This window comes from Hypanus sabinus, chromosome 3 (assembly GCF_030144855.1).
Source record: "Hypanus sabinus isolate sHypSab1 chromosome 3, sHypSab1.hap1, whole genome shotgun sequence".
In the NCBI taxonomy this organism is placed as follows: domain Eukaryota; kingdom Metazoa; phylum Chordata; class Chondrichthyes; order Myliobatiformes; family Dasyatidae; genus Hypanus; species Hypanus sabinus.
Window position 1 is genome coordinate 178,837,921 of NC_082708.1, and position 17,770 is coordinate 178,855,690.

General features: G+C 49.3%; 1 protein-coding gene across 5 annotated transcripts in view; it reads right to left on the reverse strand.

Moving 5' to 3' along the window:
• The window catches only part of atrn (attractin), a 398,356-nt gene that overhangs the window by 251,614 nt on the left and 128,972 nt on the right, over window positions 1–17,770 (reverse strand). For all 5 annotated transcript variants that reach the window (XM_059965719.1, XM_059965723.1, XM_059965720.1 and 2 more), the window contains exon 5: window positions 2,114–2,319. In XM_059965719.1, the coding sequence (XP_059821702.1) occupies window positions 2,114–2,319 (206 nt within the window). The remainder of the gene's footprint in view (window positions 1–2,113; window positions 2,320–17,770) is intronic.

A 17,770-nucleotide genomic window follows, 5' to 3' on the forward strand; every position in this document is an offset into this window, starting at 1 on the left:
CAGTATTTAACTGAATATCCTCTCACAGCTATTACAGCCAGAAGTCTTTCTGGACATGTCTCTATTGGCTTTGCACAACATGATGGAGCAAAATTTGCCCAGACATCTTTGCAAAATTGGTCAAGCTGTACCAGGTTAGTTAAGGGGCACTGATAAACTGCAAGCTTGAGATCTTGCCTGATTTATTCAATCAGGTTTAGATCAGGACTCTGGCTGGGCTACTCAAGGACATCAATTTTCTTCATTTGAAGTCTCCCAATGGTTGCTCTGGCAGGTCGTTGCCTGCTGAAAGACAAATTTCCTCTCGAGTTTAAGCTTTCTGACAGAGGCTCTCAAGTTTTTATTCAGGATCTCTCTGTATTTAGCAGCATTCATCTTCCCATCAATCTTGACCAGATTTCCAGTCACTGCTGCAAAAAGCTTCCTCATAGCGTGAGGCTACCTCCACCATACTTTACATTAGGGATGGAGTTACCTGGTTCTTGTGCAGTATTAGATTTAAGCCACATGTACCTCTTAGTGTTGATCCCAAAAAGTTCCACTCATCTGACCACTGCGTTTAGGCAAGTGCAATGTTGGCATTTATTTCAAGAGGAATAGAATATAAAAGCAAGGAGATAATGCTGAGGCTTTTTAAGACACTAGTCAGGCCACATTTGGGAGTACTGTCAATAGTTTTGGGCCCCATATCTCAGAAAGAATGTGTTGTCATTGGAGACAGTTCAAAGGAGGTTCACGAGGATGATTCTAGAAATTAAGGGGTTAACATATGATGAGCATTTGGCAGCTCTGGGCCTGCACTCACCGGAATTTAGAAATTTAGAATGCGGGGGGGGTTATCTCAGTGAATCCTACCGAATGTTGAAAAGACTAGATAAAGTGAATGTGGAGAGGATGTTTTCCATGGTGGGAGTGGGGGTTCCAGAACTAAAGGGCACTGCCTCAAAATTGAGGGGCAACCTTTTAGAACAAAGGGAAGGCGATTTTTTTTTAGCCAGTGAGTACTGAATCTGTGGAATACTCTGCCATGGACTGTTGTGGAGACCAAGTCTGTGGCTATACTTAAAGTGAAAGTTGATAATTTCCTAATTGGTCAGGGCATCAAAGGATTTCACTAGAAGGTAGGTGTATGGGGTTGAGTGGGATCTGGTATCAGCTATGATGAAAGCAGACTCGATGGGCTGAATGGCCTGATTCTGTTCCTATGTCTTAGGGTCTTATGGACCACTTGACCTTCTTCCACATCTTTGCAGTATCTTCTAAGTGGTGCATTACAAAGTCTTTACAGGCAAGGATATACCTTTCATTTAGACAGGTCTTCCTCCTTGCCACTCTTCCATAAATACTCTTTTTGTGCAAGGCCTTACAGATGGTGGACCAATGAACTTCATCTCCAGTTGCAGCCACTAACTTCTGCAGAGTGACAGGTGGTGACAAAGTAGCCTCTCTTACAAGTGCCATTCTTCTACAGCGACTAAGCTTCGAAGGGCAGTCTGAACTAGGCAATGTGGCTGCGGTTTCATATTTTTTCCACTTTTCACGATGTACTACATGGAGTTCCGAGTATGTTCAGTGCCTTTGAGTTGTTCTTGTACCCTTCCCCAGATTTGTACTTCTCTATTATCATTTCCCGACTTGTCTTGAATCCTCTTTTGACCTTATTTGGTTTGTTCTGTTGAAAATCTATCATATTGTTGGACCTTACACAGAGAGAGGGTATTTATTAAAGTGATCCTCCAATTTTCTACCTTAACAAACTAGGTGGTAAGGTAATACAAGTACTGCACCTGAGGAAAGTTAGCGTAGTAAAGGGTATGAATGCTTTCTTAGCCTCACAATTTTGGTTTTTAATTATTCCTAAATTGTTAGTTTTTGGCATAATGCAAAATGTTACGTCGATTAACTCAAAAAATTCCTCCTTCAAATTTAAAAAAGTGGACCAGTAAAATCAACTGGCCTGCTTTTGAACGAACCCTTGCAGAAATGATGGGTCAAATACTACGAGTCACCGTAGTTATTAACAGGCAACTGGTTCACAGCTCAGCAAAAGCCACCATCTTCAATGAAATTGGTTGGATAAGTTACTGTGAGAGGAATACGTGAAAGAACTCACCTTGCCAGCCATCGTAGCATATGCAAGCTTTTGTATCATTCAAGTCACAGTTACCACGATTTGGATATCCACAATCATTTAAGCAGTAAGATATATCACATGATTCTCCTTTCCAATGTTCTTCACACAGACATTGCACAGTAGTATTGTCCGCACCTTCCACACATTTTCCATGTCCTGAACAGTTGTTTGGGCAAGAGTTGATGCTATTCAAAGAAAGTAAATTAAACACTATAATTATAATTGAAAAGCACAATAACTCAAAAAACTAAAAAGACTATAAGACATAGGAGTAGAACGACACTGTTCGACATGTCTGCTCCACTGGCTGAATTATTTTCCCTCTGAACCATATTCTCCTGCCTTCTCCCCATAATATTTGATAACCTTAGTTAAAAGGAAAAATAATTCAGCCATGATTGAATATTAACCTCCACATTAAATACACACATTACACAATATCATTGCAGAAGATGTGACCTGGACTGAGCATGCAAGTATAATTACAAAGAACCCCTTAACTATCAGGCTTTAGAGCAAAAAAAGGATAACTACACTCATCTATTGAGTTGTGCCCACAACCAATTACCACACTTTAAGGACTCTTTATCTTGTTATTTCATGCTCTCTTTATTTATTGTGATTCATTTATATTTGCATTTGCACAGTTTGTTGTTTTCTACGTTCTTGTTTTCTGATCCTGCTTACAGTTTCGATTCTACAGATTTGCTGAGAGTGCCCACAGGAAAAAGAATCGCAGGGTTGTACGTGGTGACATTTATGTATTCTGATAATAAATTTTACTTTGAATTTGGAACTTCACTTGCCCCATCACTGAACTATTCCCACAACCTATGGACTCACTTTCAAGGACTCTTCATGTTCTCAATATTTATTGCTTATTTATTTATTGCTATTATCTTTTTCTCTACTGGATTTGTAGTTTGCTGTCTTTTGCATATTGGTTGTTTGTCTGCCCTGTTGGTGTGGTTTTTCATTAATTCTATTGTGGCGGCTCATTTCCTAGCGTATGCGAACCGACTCACAATTAGATAGCCTACGGGGGTTTGCGAGCACAGAGCTTTGGAGCCTCTTCGCCATGGGGGGCCGGTTGACAGAGGCTTAAAAGTGAGGCTGAAGTTTTCGAATAAAGTTTTTCCTTCGACTGCAGTTACCGACTCCGTGTCGTAATTTTAGCGCTGTTTGTAGCACACCGCTACAATTGGTGACCCCGACGGTCCAAACGATTTTTGGACCAGAAATGACCGACGCCGCCTCTGTTCATGCGGTTTCGTTGAAACTGCCGGGTTTCTGGACACAGCGCCCGGACCTATGGTTCCAGCAAGCCGAAGCCCAATTCCACGTTCGCCGGATCACCTCAGAAGACACCCGCTACTACTACGTGGTGGGCTCCCTCGACCAGGACACAGCTGCCCAGGTCGCGGAGTTCGTACAGTCGCCCCCGGCAGACGGCAAGTACACGGAATTCAAAGCCCTGCTCCTCAGGACTTTCGGACTCTCACGGCGCGAGCGGGCTGCCCGTTTACTGCACCTGGATGGTTTGGGCGACAGACCTCCATCGGCTTTAATGAATGAGATGTTGTCTCTGGCCGAGGGACACACAGGCCTCATGTTTGAGCAGGCATTCCTGGAGCAGCTGCCCGAGGACATACGCCTGCTGCTGTCCGACGCGGATTTCAGTGACCCCCGGAAGGTGGCAGCCCGGGCGGACTTGCTGTGGAACGCCAAAAAGGTGAGCGGGGCGTCCATCGCACAGATCTCCCAGCCACGCTCCCGGCAGCAAACCAGTCCAGGCCCGGCCGCAGAGCCCGCCAACCCCCGGCCCAAGGAACACTGGTGCTTCTACCACCAGCGGTGGGGCGCAGAAGCCCGCCGTTGCCGCCCACCCTGCAAGTTCCCGGGAAACGCCAGGGCCAGCCGCCGCTGATGGCTACGGCGGCTGGCCATCGGGATAGCCTCCTGTATGTGTGGGATAGCAGGTCGGGACGCCGCTTTCTGGTCGATACTGGGGCTGAGGTCAGCGTTTTACCTCCGACAAGTTACGACACTCGCAGCAGGGCATCGGGTCCCCCCCTGAGGGCCGTGAATGGCAGCACAGTAAGGACCTATGGCACCCGTCAGGTGCAGCTACAGTTCGGCCCCAGCCAGTTCACGTGGGACTTCACACTGGCCGCCGTAGCCCAACCGCTTCTGGGTGCGGATTTTTTGCGAGCTCACAGCCTGCTGGTTGACCTGCCCAGGAAGAGACTGGTACACGCCGAGACCTTTCAGACGTTCTCCCTGGGCGCGGCCCAGTTGCCAGCCCCTCACCTCGGCTCCATCACGCTGTCCGACAACGACTTCACCAGGGTCCTGGCGGAGTTCCCATCGGTTCTGGCACCGCAGTTCACAGCAGCCATGCCCAGGCACGGCGTTCAGCACCACATCCCGACACAGGGACCACCCCTCCATGCCCGTGCTCGGCGGCTTCCCCCGGACAAGCTCCGACTGGCGAAGGAGGAGTTCCAGAGAATGGAGGAATTGGGGATCATCCGGCGGTCCGACAGCCCCTGGGCTTCCCCCCTGCACATGGTGCCCAAAGCGACGGGGGGCTGGAGACCGTGCGGCGACTACCGCAGGCTGAACGAGGCTACCACACCGGACCGCTACCCTGTGCCGCACATTCAGGACTTTGCGGCAAACCTGCACGGCGCCCGGATCTTCTCCAAGGTCGACCTTGTCCGAGGGTACCATCAAATCCCGATGCATCCTGACGACGTCCCCAAGACGGCTCTCATCACCCCGTTTGGCCTCTTCGAGTTCCTCCGCATGCCGTTCGGCCTGAAGAATGCCGCACAGACGTTCCAGCGGTTAATGGACGCGGTGGGACGGGACCTGGACTTCGCGTTCATCTATTTGGATGACATCCTCATAGCCAGCGGCAGTCGTCAGGAGCATCTGTCCCACCTCCGTCAACTCTGCGCCCGACTGAGTGAGTACGGTCTTACAATTAACCCTGCCAAATGCCAGTTCGGACTTGATACCATTGACTTCCTGGGCCACAGGATTACTAAAGACGGGGCAACCCCTCTGCCCGCTAAGGTAGATGCGGTCCGCCACTTCCCCCGACCCACCACGGTCAAAGGCCTTCAGGAATTCGTAGGTATGGTCAATTTCTACCGCCGCTTCCTCCCTTCAGCTGCCCGGATCATGCGCCCCCTGTTCGCCCTGATGTCGGGTCCGAGCAAGGACATTACCTGGGACGAGGAGTCCGCCGCCGCTTTCGTTCAAACGAAGGAAGCTTTGGCTGACGCCGCAATGCTAGTACATCCCAGAATGGACACCCCTACCGCCCTCACAGTGGACGCATCAAACACGGCAGTCGGTGGGGTGCTGGAGCAGCTCATCGCAGGTCGCTGGCAACCCCTGGCGTTTTTCAGCAAACACCTGCGGCCACCCGAGCTCAAGTACAGTGCTTTTGACCGGGAACTGTTGGCGCTCTACCTGGCAATCCGGCATTTCAGGTACTTCCTAGAAGGTCGGCCCTTCACCGCGTTCACGGACCACAAACCGCTTACCTTTGCGTTTACGAAAGCATCCGACCCCTGGTCATCCCGCCAGCAACGCCACCTGTCCTACATCTCTGAATACACAACGGATGTCCGGCACGTCTCGGGTAAGGACAATGTCGTGGCGGATGCGCTCTCTCGCCCTACCGTTCATGCCCTTTCCCAAGGGGTAGACTTTGAGGCACTGGCAGCGGCACAGCAGGTAGATGAGGAGATTCCGAGTTACAGGACTGCAGTCTCTGGTTTGCAGCTCCAGGACTTCCCCGTGGGCCCAGGTGAGAGGACCCTACTCTGTGACGTCGCCACCAACCAGCCCCGTCCGGTCGTCCCCGCAGCCTGGCGGCGACGTGTTTTCGACTCCATTCATAACTTGGCGCATCCCTCCATCCGGACAACTGTCCGGATGGTTTCCAGCAGGTTCGTTTGGCACGGACTCCGCAAACAGGTCAGTGAATGGGCCAGGACGTGCATGCACTGCCAGACGGCCAAGGTTCAGCGGCACACCAAAGCCCCACCGCAGCAGTTCCATCCCGCCCACCGGCGTTTCGACCACATTCATGTGGATATCGTGGGCCCCCTGCCAGTGTCGCGCGGAGCGCGTTACCTCCTGACTATCGTGGACCGGTTCACAAGATGGCCAGAGGCGGTCCCGCTCACCGACACCACCTCCGAATCTTGCGCCCGAGCCCTGATCGCCACCTGGATATCCCGCTTTGGTGTACCAGCCCACATTACCTCCGACAGAGGCGCCCAGTTCACCTCCAGCCTGTGGTCAGCTATGGCCAGCCTTTTGGGGACTCAGCTGCACCACACCACTGCCTACCACCCACAGTCGAACGGGCTAGTGGAGCGTTTCCACCGTCACCTGAAGTCGGCCCTCATGGCCCGCCTGCGAGGAGCCAACTGGGCGGACGAGCTTCCCTGGGTCCTTCTCGGCATCCGCACAGCGCCCAAGGACGACCTGCACGCCTCGTCGGCCGAGTTGGTATACGGCGCGCCCCTGGCCGTCCCCGGGGAGTTCCTACCAGCCCCGAGGGGGCAAGAGGAAGAACCCGCTGCAGTCCTGGGCAGACTTCGCGAGAAGCTCGGTAACCTGGCCCCCATACCCACTTCACAGCATGGGCGGCACCCGACCTGCGTACCCAAAGACCTACAGAACTGTAAGTTTGTGTTTGTACGAAGGGGCGGGCATCGGCCACCGCTGCAGCGGCCATACGAGGGGCCGTTTACGGTGCTCCGGAACAACGGGTCCACGTTCGTGCTGGACGTTGGGGGGAAGGAGGAGGTTTTCACGGTGGACCGCCTCAAGCCGGCCCATGTGGACCTGGCGCAACCGGCCGAGTTTCCGGCGCCTCGGCGCAGAGGCCGACCTCCCAAGCAGGTTCTGGCCCAGGCTGTGGACATTGGGGGGTGTATCGCCGGTTCTGGGGGGGGGTTATGTGGCGGCTCATTTCCTAGCGTATGCGAACCGACTCACAATTAGATAGCCTACGGGGGTTTGCGAGCACAGAGCTTTGGAGCCTCTTCGCCATGGGGGGCCGGTTGACAGAGGCTTAAAAGTGAGGCTGAAGTTTTCGAATAAAGTTTTTCCTTCGACTGCAGTTACCGACTCCGTGTCGTAATTTTAGCGCTGTTTGTAGCACACCGCTACACTATTATGATTCTTGGATTTACTGAATATGCATATAAGAAGAGGAACCTCAGGTTTACATATGATGACATATATGTACTTAGGACTTTGACTTTATCTCCACAGTCATTTGTGCCAATGAATCGCACAGATTCACCACCCTCTGACTAAAAAAAATGTTCTAAAGGGACATCTTTGAATTCTGAGGCTGTGTCCTCTGTCCTGGACTTCCCAACCATAGGAAACATCCTTTTCACATCCACTCTCTCTTGGCCTTTCAATATTCTATAGGTTTCAATGAGACATCCTCTCAACCTTCTAAATTCTAGTTTAGGCCTAGAGTACAGGCTCAAAGCCCTCAAATGCTCCTCATGCATTAATTCTTTCTTTCCTGGGATCATTCTTATGAACTTCTTCTAGAGCACGGTTTCCCAAGTTTTTTATGTCATGGACCAATACTATAAAACAAGGGGTCCTTGGATCCTTGTTTGGGAATACTCACACATCATTTCTTAAACATAATGCTGGAAATCCAAAGCAACACACACAAAATGCTGGAGGAACTCGGGACATCAGACTGCAACTATGGAAGTGAATAAACATTCACCATTTCTGATACAGACTTCCTCCAGGTCATTATTTCTTAAATGTGGGAACAAACTCCTCAAATATACCAAATACGAACCAATATCGTATAAACCTTCAACATTACATCCTTGCTTTTATATTCTTGTCCTCTTGAAATGAATTCCATTTGCTTTCCTTACCACTGACTCAACATGCAAGTAATCTTTAGGGAATCCTACACGAAGATTCCCAAGCCCCTCCAATTTTAGAATTCGCTGCCTGCTTAGAAAATAATCTAAAGTTTTAAATATTAATTAATATGTTATTAATTGTCCTGAAAAACTTAAACTCTGAGTCCTTTAAAACTATATGTCCAAAGAACTCATTTTGTTTGTAGGTTGAAAGGTAACTCATCAGTTTGAAAAGGCACTATTAAACTTGGAAAAGGAAAGACAGCCATTTCCCAGATTTACATTGTTTTTTTTCTCACCTGCATTAGCTGACTGCTGCTCAAATAGCAACAAAGAGATAGCTTTGGCATGATTAACTTATTATTATTTAATTATTTATGGTTTATATCGCTGTAGCAATATACTACATACAGAGCTAGAAACAACGACACGCAGTCGGTAAGTTGTTTCGAGACTAGTTCATTTAAACTTCGCGGCGCTGGCTTTTAATCCCTAGTTCCCGCCCTCTCCGGGTGGAAATGACATCAGAGGAGCATTACCAAAGTCTCTCCCCGCGCGCGGGCTACTTGTGAGCTGGTTCACCTGCGCAGAAAGTGGGTCGCCACATAACCAGCCCCCCCCCCCCACCTAGAACCAACAACACACCCTCCAATGTCCACAGACTGGATCAGCCTCTGTTTGGGAAGTCTGCCTCTGCGCCGCGGTGCCTGAGCCTCGACCGGCTGCCCCAAGTCCACATGGGCTGGTTTTGAGTCAGTCCACTGTGAAAACCTCCTCTTCCCCCCAATGTCCAGAATGTACGTGGACCCGTTGTTGTTCATCACCCTGAACGGCCCCTTCTACAGCCGCTGTAGCGGTGCCTGGTGTGCGCCCCTTCGTACAAAGACAAACTTACAGTTCTGCAGGTCTTTGGGTACGTAGGTCGGAGTCTGTCCATGCTGTGAAGTTGGTACGGGGGCCAAGTTGCCGAGCCTTTCGCGTAGTCTGTCCAGGACTACTGTGGGTTCTTTCTCTTGCCCCCTTGGGGCTGATATGAACTCGCCTGTGACAACCAGGGATGCACCGTACACCAACTCGGCCGACGAGGCATGCAGATCCTTTTTGGGCGCTGTGCAAATTCCAAGCAGGACCCAGGGAAGCTCATCCACCCGGTTAGGTCCATGAGAGCCAACTTCAAGTGACGGTGGAAGCGTTCCACTAGTCCGTTCGACTGTGGGTGGTAGGCAGTAGTGTGGTGTAGCTGCATTCCCAACAGGCTGGCCACAGCCAACCACAGGCTGGAGAGGAACTGGGCGCCTCTGTCAGAGGTAATGTGGGCCGGTACCCCAAAGCGTGCTACCCAAGTTGTGATCAGCGCTCGGGCGCAGGAATCTGCAGATATGTCGGTGAGCGGGACCACCTCTGGCCATCTCGTGAACCAGTTTACCATAGTTAGGAGGTACCGCGCTCCTCGTGACACTGGTAGGGGCCCCACAATATCTACATGAATGTGGTCGAACCTCCGGCGAGTGGGTTCAAACTGCTGCGGTGGGGCTTTAATTTGTCGCTGCATCTTGGCTGTTTGGCACTGCATGCACGTTCTGGCCCATTCACTGACCTGCTTGCGAAGTCCGTGCCACGCGAACTTGCTGGAGACCAGCCGGACGGTTGTCCTGATAGATGGGTGCGCCAAACCGTGTCTGGAGTTGAAAGCTCGCCGCCGCCAGGCTGCCAGGACAATGGGGTGAGGTTGGCCAGTAGCCACATCGCACAGGAGGGTCCTCTCACCTGGACCTACGAGGAAGTCTTGCAGCTGCAAACCCGAGACCGCAGTCCTGTAGCTGGGCATCTCATCGTCTGCCTGCTGCGCCTCTGCCAGTGCTGCATAGTCCACCCCCAGGAACAGGGCCTGGATAGCTGATCTGGAGAGTGCGTCCACCATGACGTTGTCCTTTCCCAAGACATGCCAGATGTCCGTTGTGTACTCGAAGATGTACAGCAGATGTCGCTGCTGGCAAGCCGACCAGGGATCGGACACCTTCGTGAACGTGAAGGTCAACAGTTTGTGGTCCGCAAACGCGGTGCCTTCTGAGAAGTACCTGAAATGCCAGATTGCCAGAGACAGTGCCAAGAGCTCCTGGTCGAAGGCACTGTGTTTGAGTTCGGGTGGTCGTAGGTGCTTGCTGAAGAACGCCAGGGGTTGCCAGCGCCCCTCGATCAGTTGCTCCAGCACCCTGTGTCAGATGCTGTGTCAGATCCTGTGTCAGACTGCTGTGTCAGATGCATCCACTGTGAGGGCGGCGGGAACGTCCGTTCTGGGTTGCATCAGCATCGCGGCATCTGCCAAGGCTTCCTTGGCTTTAACAAAAGCAGCCACAGCATCTTCATCCCAAGTAATGTCCTTGCCTTTACCTGACATCAGGGTGTACAAAGGGCACGTGATACAGGCTGCTGAGGGGAGACTGTGTTGGGTTGGGCAAAGTGGTGGATCGCATCTACCTTGGTGGGCAGAGGTGTTGCCCCGTCTTTAGTAATCCTGTGGCCCAGGAAGTCAATGGTGTCGAGACCGAGCTGGCATTTGGCCAGGTTGATTGTGAGGCCGAAATCACTCAGGCAGGAGCAGAACTGGCGGAGGTGGGACAGATGCTCCTGACGACTACTGCTGGCTATTGAGGATATCGTCCAAATAGATTAACACAAAGTCTAGGTCGTGTCCCACCACATCCACTAGCCATTGGAACGTCTGTGCGGCATTCTTCAGGCCGAACGGCATTCGGAGGAATTCGAACAGGCCGAACGGGGTGATGAATGCTGTTTTAGGGACGTCTTCAGGGTGAACCGGGATTTGATGGTTGAGGTCTACTTTGGAAAAGTTTCTTGCCCCGTGCAGGTTTGCTGCAAAGTCCTGTATGTGCAGCACAGGATAGCGGTCTGGTGTTGTAGCCTCGTTCAGTCTACGGTAGTTGCCACATGGACTCCAGCCCCCAGCTGCTTTGGGCACCATGTGCAGGGGGGAGGCCCATTAGCTGTCGGACCTCCATACGATCCCCAATTCCTCCATCCTCTTGAACTCTTCCTTTGCCAGGCAGAGCTTTTCCTGGGGGAGCCTTCGTGCACGGGCGTGGAGGGGTGGTCAGGATGTGGTGCTGTACTCAGTGTCTGGGCATGGCTGTTGTGAACTGCAGTGTCAGAATCGATGGAAGGTCTGCTAGGATTCTGGTGAATTCATTGTCCGACAGCATGATGGAGTCCAGGTGTGGAGTCGGCAACTTGGCTTCACCCAGGGAGAACGTCTGGAAAGTCTCGGCATGTACCAGTCTTTTCCCTTGCAAGTCGACAAGCAGGCTGTGAGCTCGCAAGAAGTCCGTCCCCAGGAGTGCCTGGGCCACGGCGGCCAGTGTGAAGTCCCACGTGAACCGGCTGGCGCCGAACTGCAGCTGCACTGTGCGGGTGCTGTAGGTCCATATCGAGCTGCCATTTGCGGCCCTCAGGGTGGGTTCCTGGCTTCCTGTTGCGGGTGTCGTACCCCATTGGGGGTAAGACGCTGATTTCCGCTCCAGTGTCGACCAAGAAGCGATGTCCCAACTGTGTGCCCCAGGCGTACAAGAGGCTGTGCTGGTGGCCAGCCGCTATAGCCATTAGCGGCAGCTGGCCCTGGCCCTTGCAGGGCGGGCGACAACGGTGGGCTTCTGTGCCTCACCACTGGTGGTACAAACACCACTGTTCACTGTCCTCCTCACTCCTGCCTGTGTTGTGCGCACCTTCCTGCCGGGCCTGGTCTGGTCTGTTGTTGGGCACGTGGCTTGGTAATCTGACAAACGGACGCCACGCTCTCCCTCTTGGCTTTCCACAGCACGTCTGCCCTTGGCCGCCACCTTCCAGGGGTCACTGAAATCTGCGTCGGCCAGCAGCAGATGTATGTCCTTGGGCAGTTGCTCCAGGAACGCTTGCTCAAACATGAGGCAGGGCTTATGTCCGTCAGCCAGGGCCAGCATCTCGTTCATCAATGCTGACAGCGGCTGGTGTCCCAAACCGTCCAGGTGCAGCAGGCGGGCACCTCGCTCACGCCATGAGAGGCCAAAGGTCCCAATGAGCAGCGCTTTGAATGCTTCATATTTGCCTTCTTCCGGGGGCAACTGTATGAAATCCACAACCTAGGCGGCTATCTCCTGGTCAAGGGCGCTCACCACGTAATAGTAACTCGTGGAATCAGAAGAGATCTGCCGAATCTGGAACTGGGCTTCTGCTTAGCTAAACCACATGCGTGGTCGCAGCTTCCAGAAAGTCAGCAATTTTAGCAAAACTACATGAACAGATGAGGAGTCAGTCATCTTTGGTCTAAATCCCGTTTGGACCGTTGGGGTCAGCAATGTAGCGATGTACTACATGCAGAGCTAGAAACAACGACACGCAGTCGCTAAGTCGTTTCAGGACTAGTTTATTCAAACTTGGCGGCGCTGGCTTTTAATCCCTAGCTCCCGCCCTCTCCGGGAGGTGCATTACCAAAGTCTCTCCCTGCGCGCGGGCTATTTGTGAGCCGGTTCACCTGCGCAGAAAGTGGGTCGCCACATTGCTATATTTCTTCACTATTCTTGGTTGGGTCAGCTGTAACGAAACCCAATTTCCCTCGGGATCAATAAAATATGTCTGTCTGTCTTTAGTCTCCATCTAAACTTGCTTTACTATCAAAAAACTTTTTTAAATTTACATTCAAAATCTTTTCTTTATTTTCTTTTTCCAAGTAAGTTTCTGTGATCTTAACTGCCATAAAATTAGATCCATTTAACTGATGCTGTTAAAATCAAACTATCAAAAGCCCTGTAAAATGTTTAGACTTCGATGTATAAGCGTTGGGTGCCATATTATTTTAAAATAACTTTTAAATTCCATATTTATTCACATCTCTCAATGTATTCTTCCTTGACCTTGAACATGTTTTTCCTGATCTTCTTGCTGCTCTCTCTGTAAGCTACAGCTCCTGTTCTTGTGTTCTTAGCTTTCTCCAGGTCTCTTCTAGTGTCACACATTTCCAGGGTTGGGTTTTTCAAATGTGTTTTCCAGGTATGTCATTGACAGTTTATGTCATCACTTCATTGAACTTAGCTGTCAATGTTTCAGCATCTTCGTCAAGCATCAACAATGGTACAAATTTTCCACCAACTGTAGCTTTGAAGGATTCAGCAATAAAGGGAACCTTCAGTCTGTCCAGGCTGAAGTTCATTCTGATGTTCTTGGCCTTCTTGATTTTCTTCGGACTGATTCCAAAGTTCATTATCACTAGGTCATGGTCACTTCCAATATTAGCCCCTGGGGACATCCTTGTTGTGGCTCTCTTGATCCCAGATCAAAACCAGTTCTGCGCCAGAACGTAAACAATCTGGCTATGATGTGCTCCATTGGGTGCATGCCAGGTCCAACATCACGATGCTTTGTGCTCTTCAAGGGTGTTTGCAAGTAGCATGTTGTTGTAGCTGACGAACTCAAGTATGCAAAATCCTCACTCGTTGGTTACAGCATTACAGTAGGGCCACAGAACTCCTTCCAGTCTTTCAGTGCTTCTACACACACCTTGGCATTCAAGTCCGCCTGGATGATTAGAATGTCCTTTTTGTCCACCTTGTCAATAATACCCTAGAGTTGGGTGCAGAATTTCTCCACTTGGTCATCTTTAGTTGTTGGTGCACACACCTGTATTATTGTGATATTGAAAGGTACTGCTCTAAGGTGAATGGAAATAAGCCTGCTGGAAACTACGTGGCACCTGAATACTGAGTTCTTGGTGCTCTTGTTTACAAGAAATCCTATGCCACTGGCATGTTTGTCAGTATAGTAAATGGCCTTGCTCAGTAAGATGTTCATCGAGGTTTTTCCACCTGACTTCACAGAGTTCCAAGATGTGCCAGGCGTACCTCTCTAGCTCATATGTGAGCTCCTGCAGTTCCCCTGCTTCGGCAAGAATGGATTAAGAGACAGTGCACAGAAATGAAAGATAGCCTGAACAAGAACAGCAGCAGATGTGCATTTCAAGTTGTGAAGTATCTCACTAAACAGAGACGGTCACGAGCCAGCACCATCCAAAACAAAGGAGGAAACTGTCTCGCAGAAGATGAGGACATTCTCAACATAGGGACTGAGTATTATTCAGACCTCTACAATCAAGGAAACCCAGTGTATTCACAAGCCAGGAATTGTCAAACGACAATGACTTTCCAGTTCAGCAGGAAGAAGCAGGACAGACAGACATATTTTATTGATCCCAAGGGAAATTGGGTTTCATTACAGTTGCACCAATCAAGAATAGAGTAGAAATATAGCAAAATAAAACCAGACATAATTAAGTGATAATAAGTAAATTATGCCAAGTGGAAATAAGTCCAGGACCAGCCTATTAGCTCAGAATGTCTGACACTCTGAGGGAGGAGTTGTAAAGTTTGATGGCCACAGGTAGGAATGACTTCCTATAACACTCAGTGTTGCACCTCAGTGGAATGAGTCTCTGGTTGAATGTACTCCTGTGCCTAACCAGTACAGTATGGAGTGGATGGAAGACATTGTCTAAGATGGCATGCAACTTGGACAGCATCCTCTTTTCAGACACCACCGTCAGAGAGTCCAGTTCCACCCCCACAACATCATTGACCTTGCGAATGAGTTTGTTGATTCTGTTGATGTCTGCTACCCTCAAGCCTGCTGCCCCAGCACACAACAGCAAACATGATAGCACTGGCCACCACAGACTTGCAGAACATCCTCAGCATCAACCGGCAGATGTTAAAGGACCGCAGTCTCCTCAGAAAATAGAGACGGCTCTGACCCTTCTTGTAGACAGCCTCAGTGTTCTTTGACCAGTCCAGTTTATTGTCAATTCGTATCCCCAGGCACCATGTCCACACTGACCCTTGGATGGAAACGGGTCACTGGTGTCTTGGCCCTCCTCAGGTCCACCACCAGCTACTTAGTCTTAGAAGCAGAAGCAGACATAAAATTGCTAAAGAATAGGAAAGCTGCAGAAATGGTCAACATCCCAGCTGAACTGATCAAACACGGAGGAGAGAAAGTGATAGACATCCTCACCAATATCTGCAACAAATCTGGCAGACCGGGGAATGGCCAACATCCTGGACAAAATCACTCATCATCACTCTCCCCAAGAAAGGCAACTTACAGCAGTGCCAGAATTACAGAACCATCATCAGCCATGCAAGCAAAGTGATGTTGAAAGTCATCTTGCAGACTAAAACCACAGGCAGAAGAATTAATCACCAAGAACTCACTGGATTCAGAAGTGGAAGAAGTATAATGCAACAGATATTCAACCTCCAGGTGTCGTGCGAGAAAAACAACCTTTGACAGGGTGTGGCTTAATGCACTGTGGGCCACAATGAAGTAATAGAACATGGGCCAGAAGCTGACCCAAACCATCAGCAGATCCACACCAAAGCTAGGAGGGTAGTACTTGTTTAAGGCACAACTGGAGAGTGTATCCTAGAGTCTGACAAGACTGCCTTTCACCTGCGCTGTTCAACATTTTCCTGGAACAAATAATGACAGATGACCTGGAAGACCATAGCGACACAGTCAGCATCGGAAGACAGATCATAACAAATCTCACGCTCGCTGATGACATTAATGGACTGACAGGAAATAAGGATGAATTGGCTTGCCTTGTGAACCGGCAGAACGATACATCCACCAGATATACCATGGAGATCAGCACAGTGTAACAGTGAGAAGCCAGGCATTAGAAATGAGATGCTTCAGAAGGCTCCTTGGCATCTGCTATACAGACCATGTTTCAAACAACTAAGTATGAAGAACCATCATCCAGCGAAGATCTACTGTCCACAGTAAAGAAGAGGAAACTGAGATGGTATAGCCACATAACAAGATCAAGTGGACTCACAAAGAAAATTCTTCAGGGAACGGTGCTGAGGAAAAGTAAAAGGGGCAGATCAAGGAAGAAATGGACAGGCAACATAGCAGAGTGGATCGGAGAGAGCTTTGCCAAAACCCAGGCACTCGCCCACAACCATGAGAGATGGAGGCAAATGGCGCAGTGCTCATCTGCATAGTGCCCCTATGACCTCGGTGGGTTGTGGGATCCGTAACCGTAACCATAATTTATTTATGGGAACATTGGTACTTAGAATCTATCCTTTATCACCCCTAAACTGAGATGGTAGTTAGGAATGTGTTTAGAATCACAAAGGCTAATACGTCCTCAAAGATATTAATGATTCAAATTTATTTTTGGTCGATGACAATCTGGTAATTTTATTCCCATTCCTGGGAGTAGCTTCTTTAAAATCTCCAAGTTCAATTACTTAATGCCCAACAGCTTTGTTGGAACTTGAAATTGATTAATGGTTTGGTACTCAAGCTATCAACTTGATCAGTATTCTACTGTATTCCCCTCTTCATTTCACCAGGATAACATCAATGAGAAACAGCAATACAGATCCACCCTAGGTTATAGTAGGGTTCCTTTCCTGTGAGCAATTCAAACTAGACAGTATGCAAGTTGGAAATGTAGTCACAAACTCAATTCCCAGGTGACAGAAGATGCCTACAACCCTGTTTGGAAGAATGATGGGAGAGGAATCGCAATGAAACCTAAAGAATATAGGAAGTGGATTTGAAGAGGATGTTTCACGTGGGGGTGGCAGGGTCTAAGGCCAGAAGGTGCAGCCTCAAAATGGAAGGATGTCCCTTCGGAACAGATTTGAGGAGAAATTTCTTTAGGCAGAGGGCAGAGAATCTATGGAATTCATTGCCACAGATGACTGTGGAGTCCAAGTCACTGAGTATATGTAAAGCAGAGGTTGATAGGTTCTTGATTAGTTAAGGGCATCAAAAATAATGGGATTGAGAATGATAAAATGGCAAAGCAGACTTAGAAGGCTGAATGGCCTAAATCTGCTCCTATGTCGTATGATCTCTGAAATGTTTATTTACAGGTATGGGCTGTAAGAAAGGCGGGTCTTTTGTAACCTGGAGAGTGTATATTCTGCCAGGGGGGTGGCTACTGTACAGGATCGAAGTAAGCTGCACGAAGCTATAAAATTAGCCAGCTTCATCACGGGCACTAGCCTCTGTAGTGTCATGGTCACCTTCAAGCAATGGTGCCTCAGAAATGTGGCATCCATCATTAAGGATCTCCAGGACATGCCCTCTTCTCATTGCCACTATCAGGAAGGAGATACAGAAGCCTGACGGCACACACTCAACAATTCAGGAACAGCTTCTTCCCCTCTCCAATTTCTAAATGGCCACTGCCTGTGATATTAAGCCTGATTCTGAGACTACTTCCACTTAAAAAGAAAACCAAAGAGAGTTTAATCATAGATCATTAATGATCTACACATAAAATTTGGCCGTGAGCAATTTAAATGCTGTAAAGAAGAGCTACTCACCATAAACTAATTTGAGCATTTACTGTTACTAAAATACTTTTATATCATTATACCTAATCAATAAATGAGGAAAATGCAAGAAGTAATAACTGTTATTTGGTTTGTCACGTAAAACACTCGGAACTTCTACAGATGTACTGTGAAGAGCATTCTGGTTGGCTGCATCACTGGTGGGGCTACAGAAAGTTGTAAAATTAGTCAGCTCATTCTTGGGTACTAGCTTCCATAGTATCCAAGACATCTTCAAGCAACAGTGCCTCAGAAAGGCAACATCATTCATTAAGGAGACCCATCACCCAGGACATGCC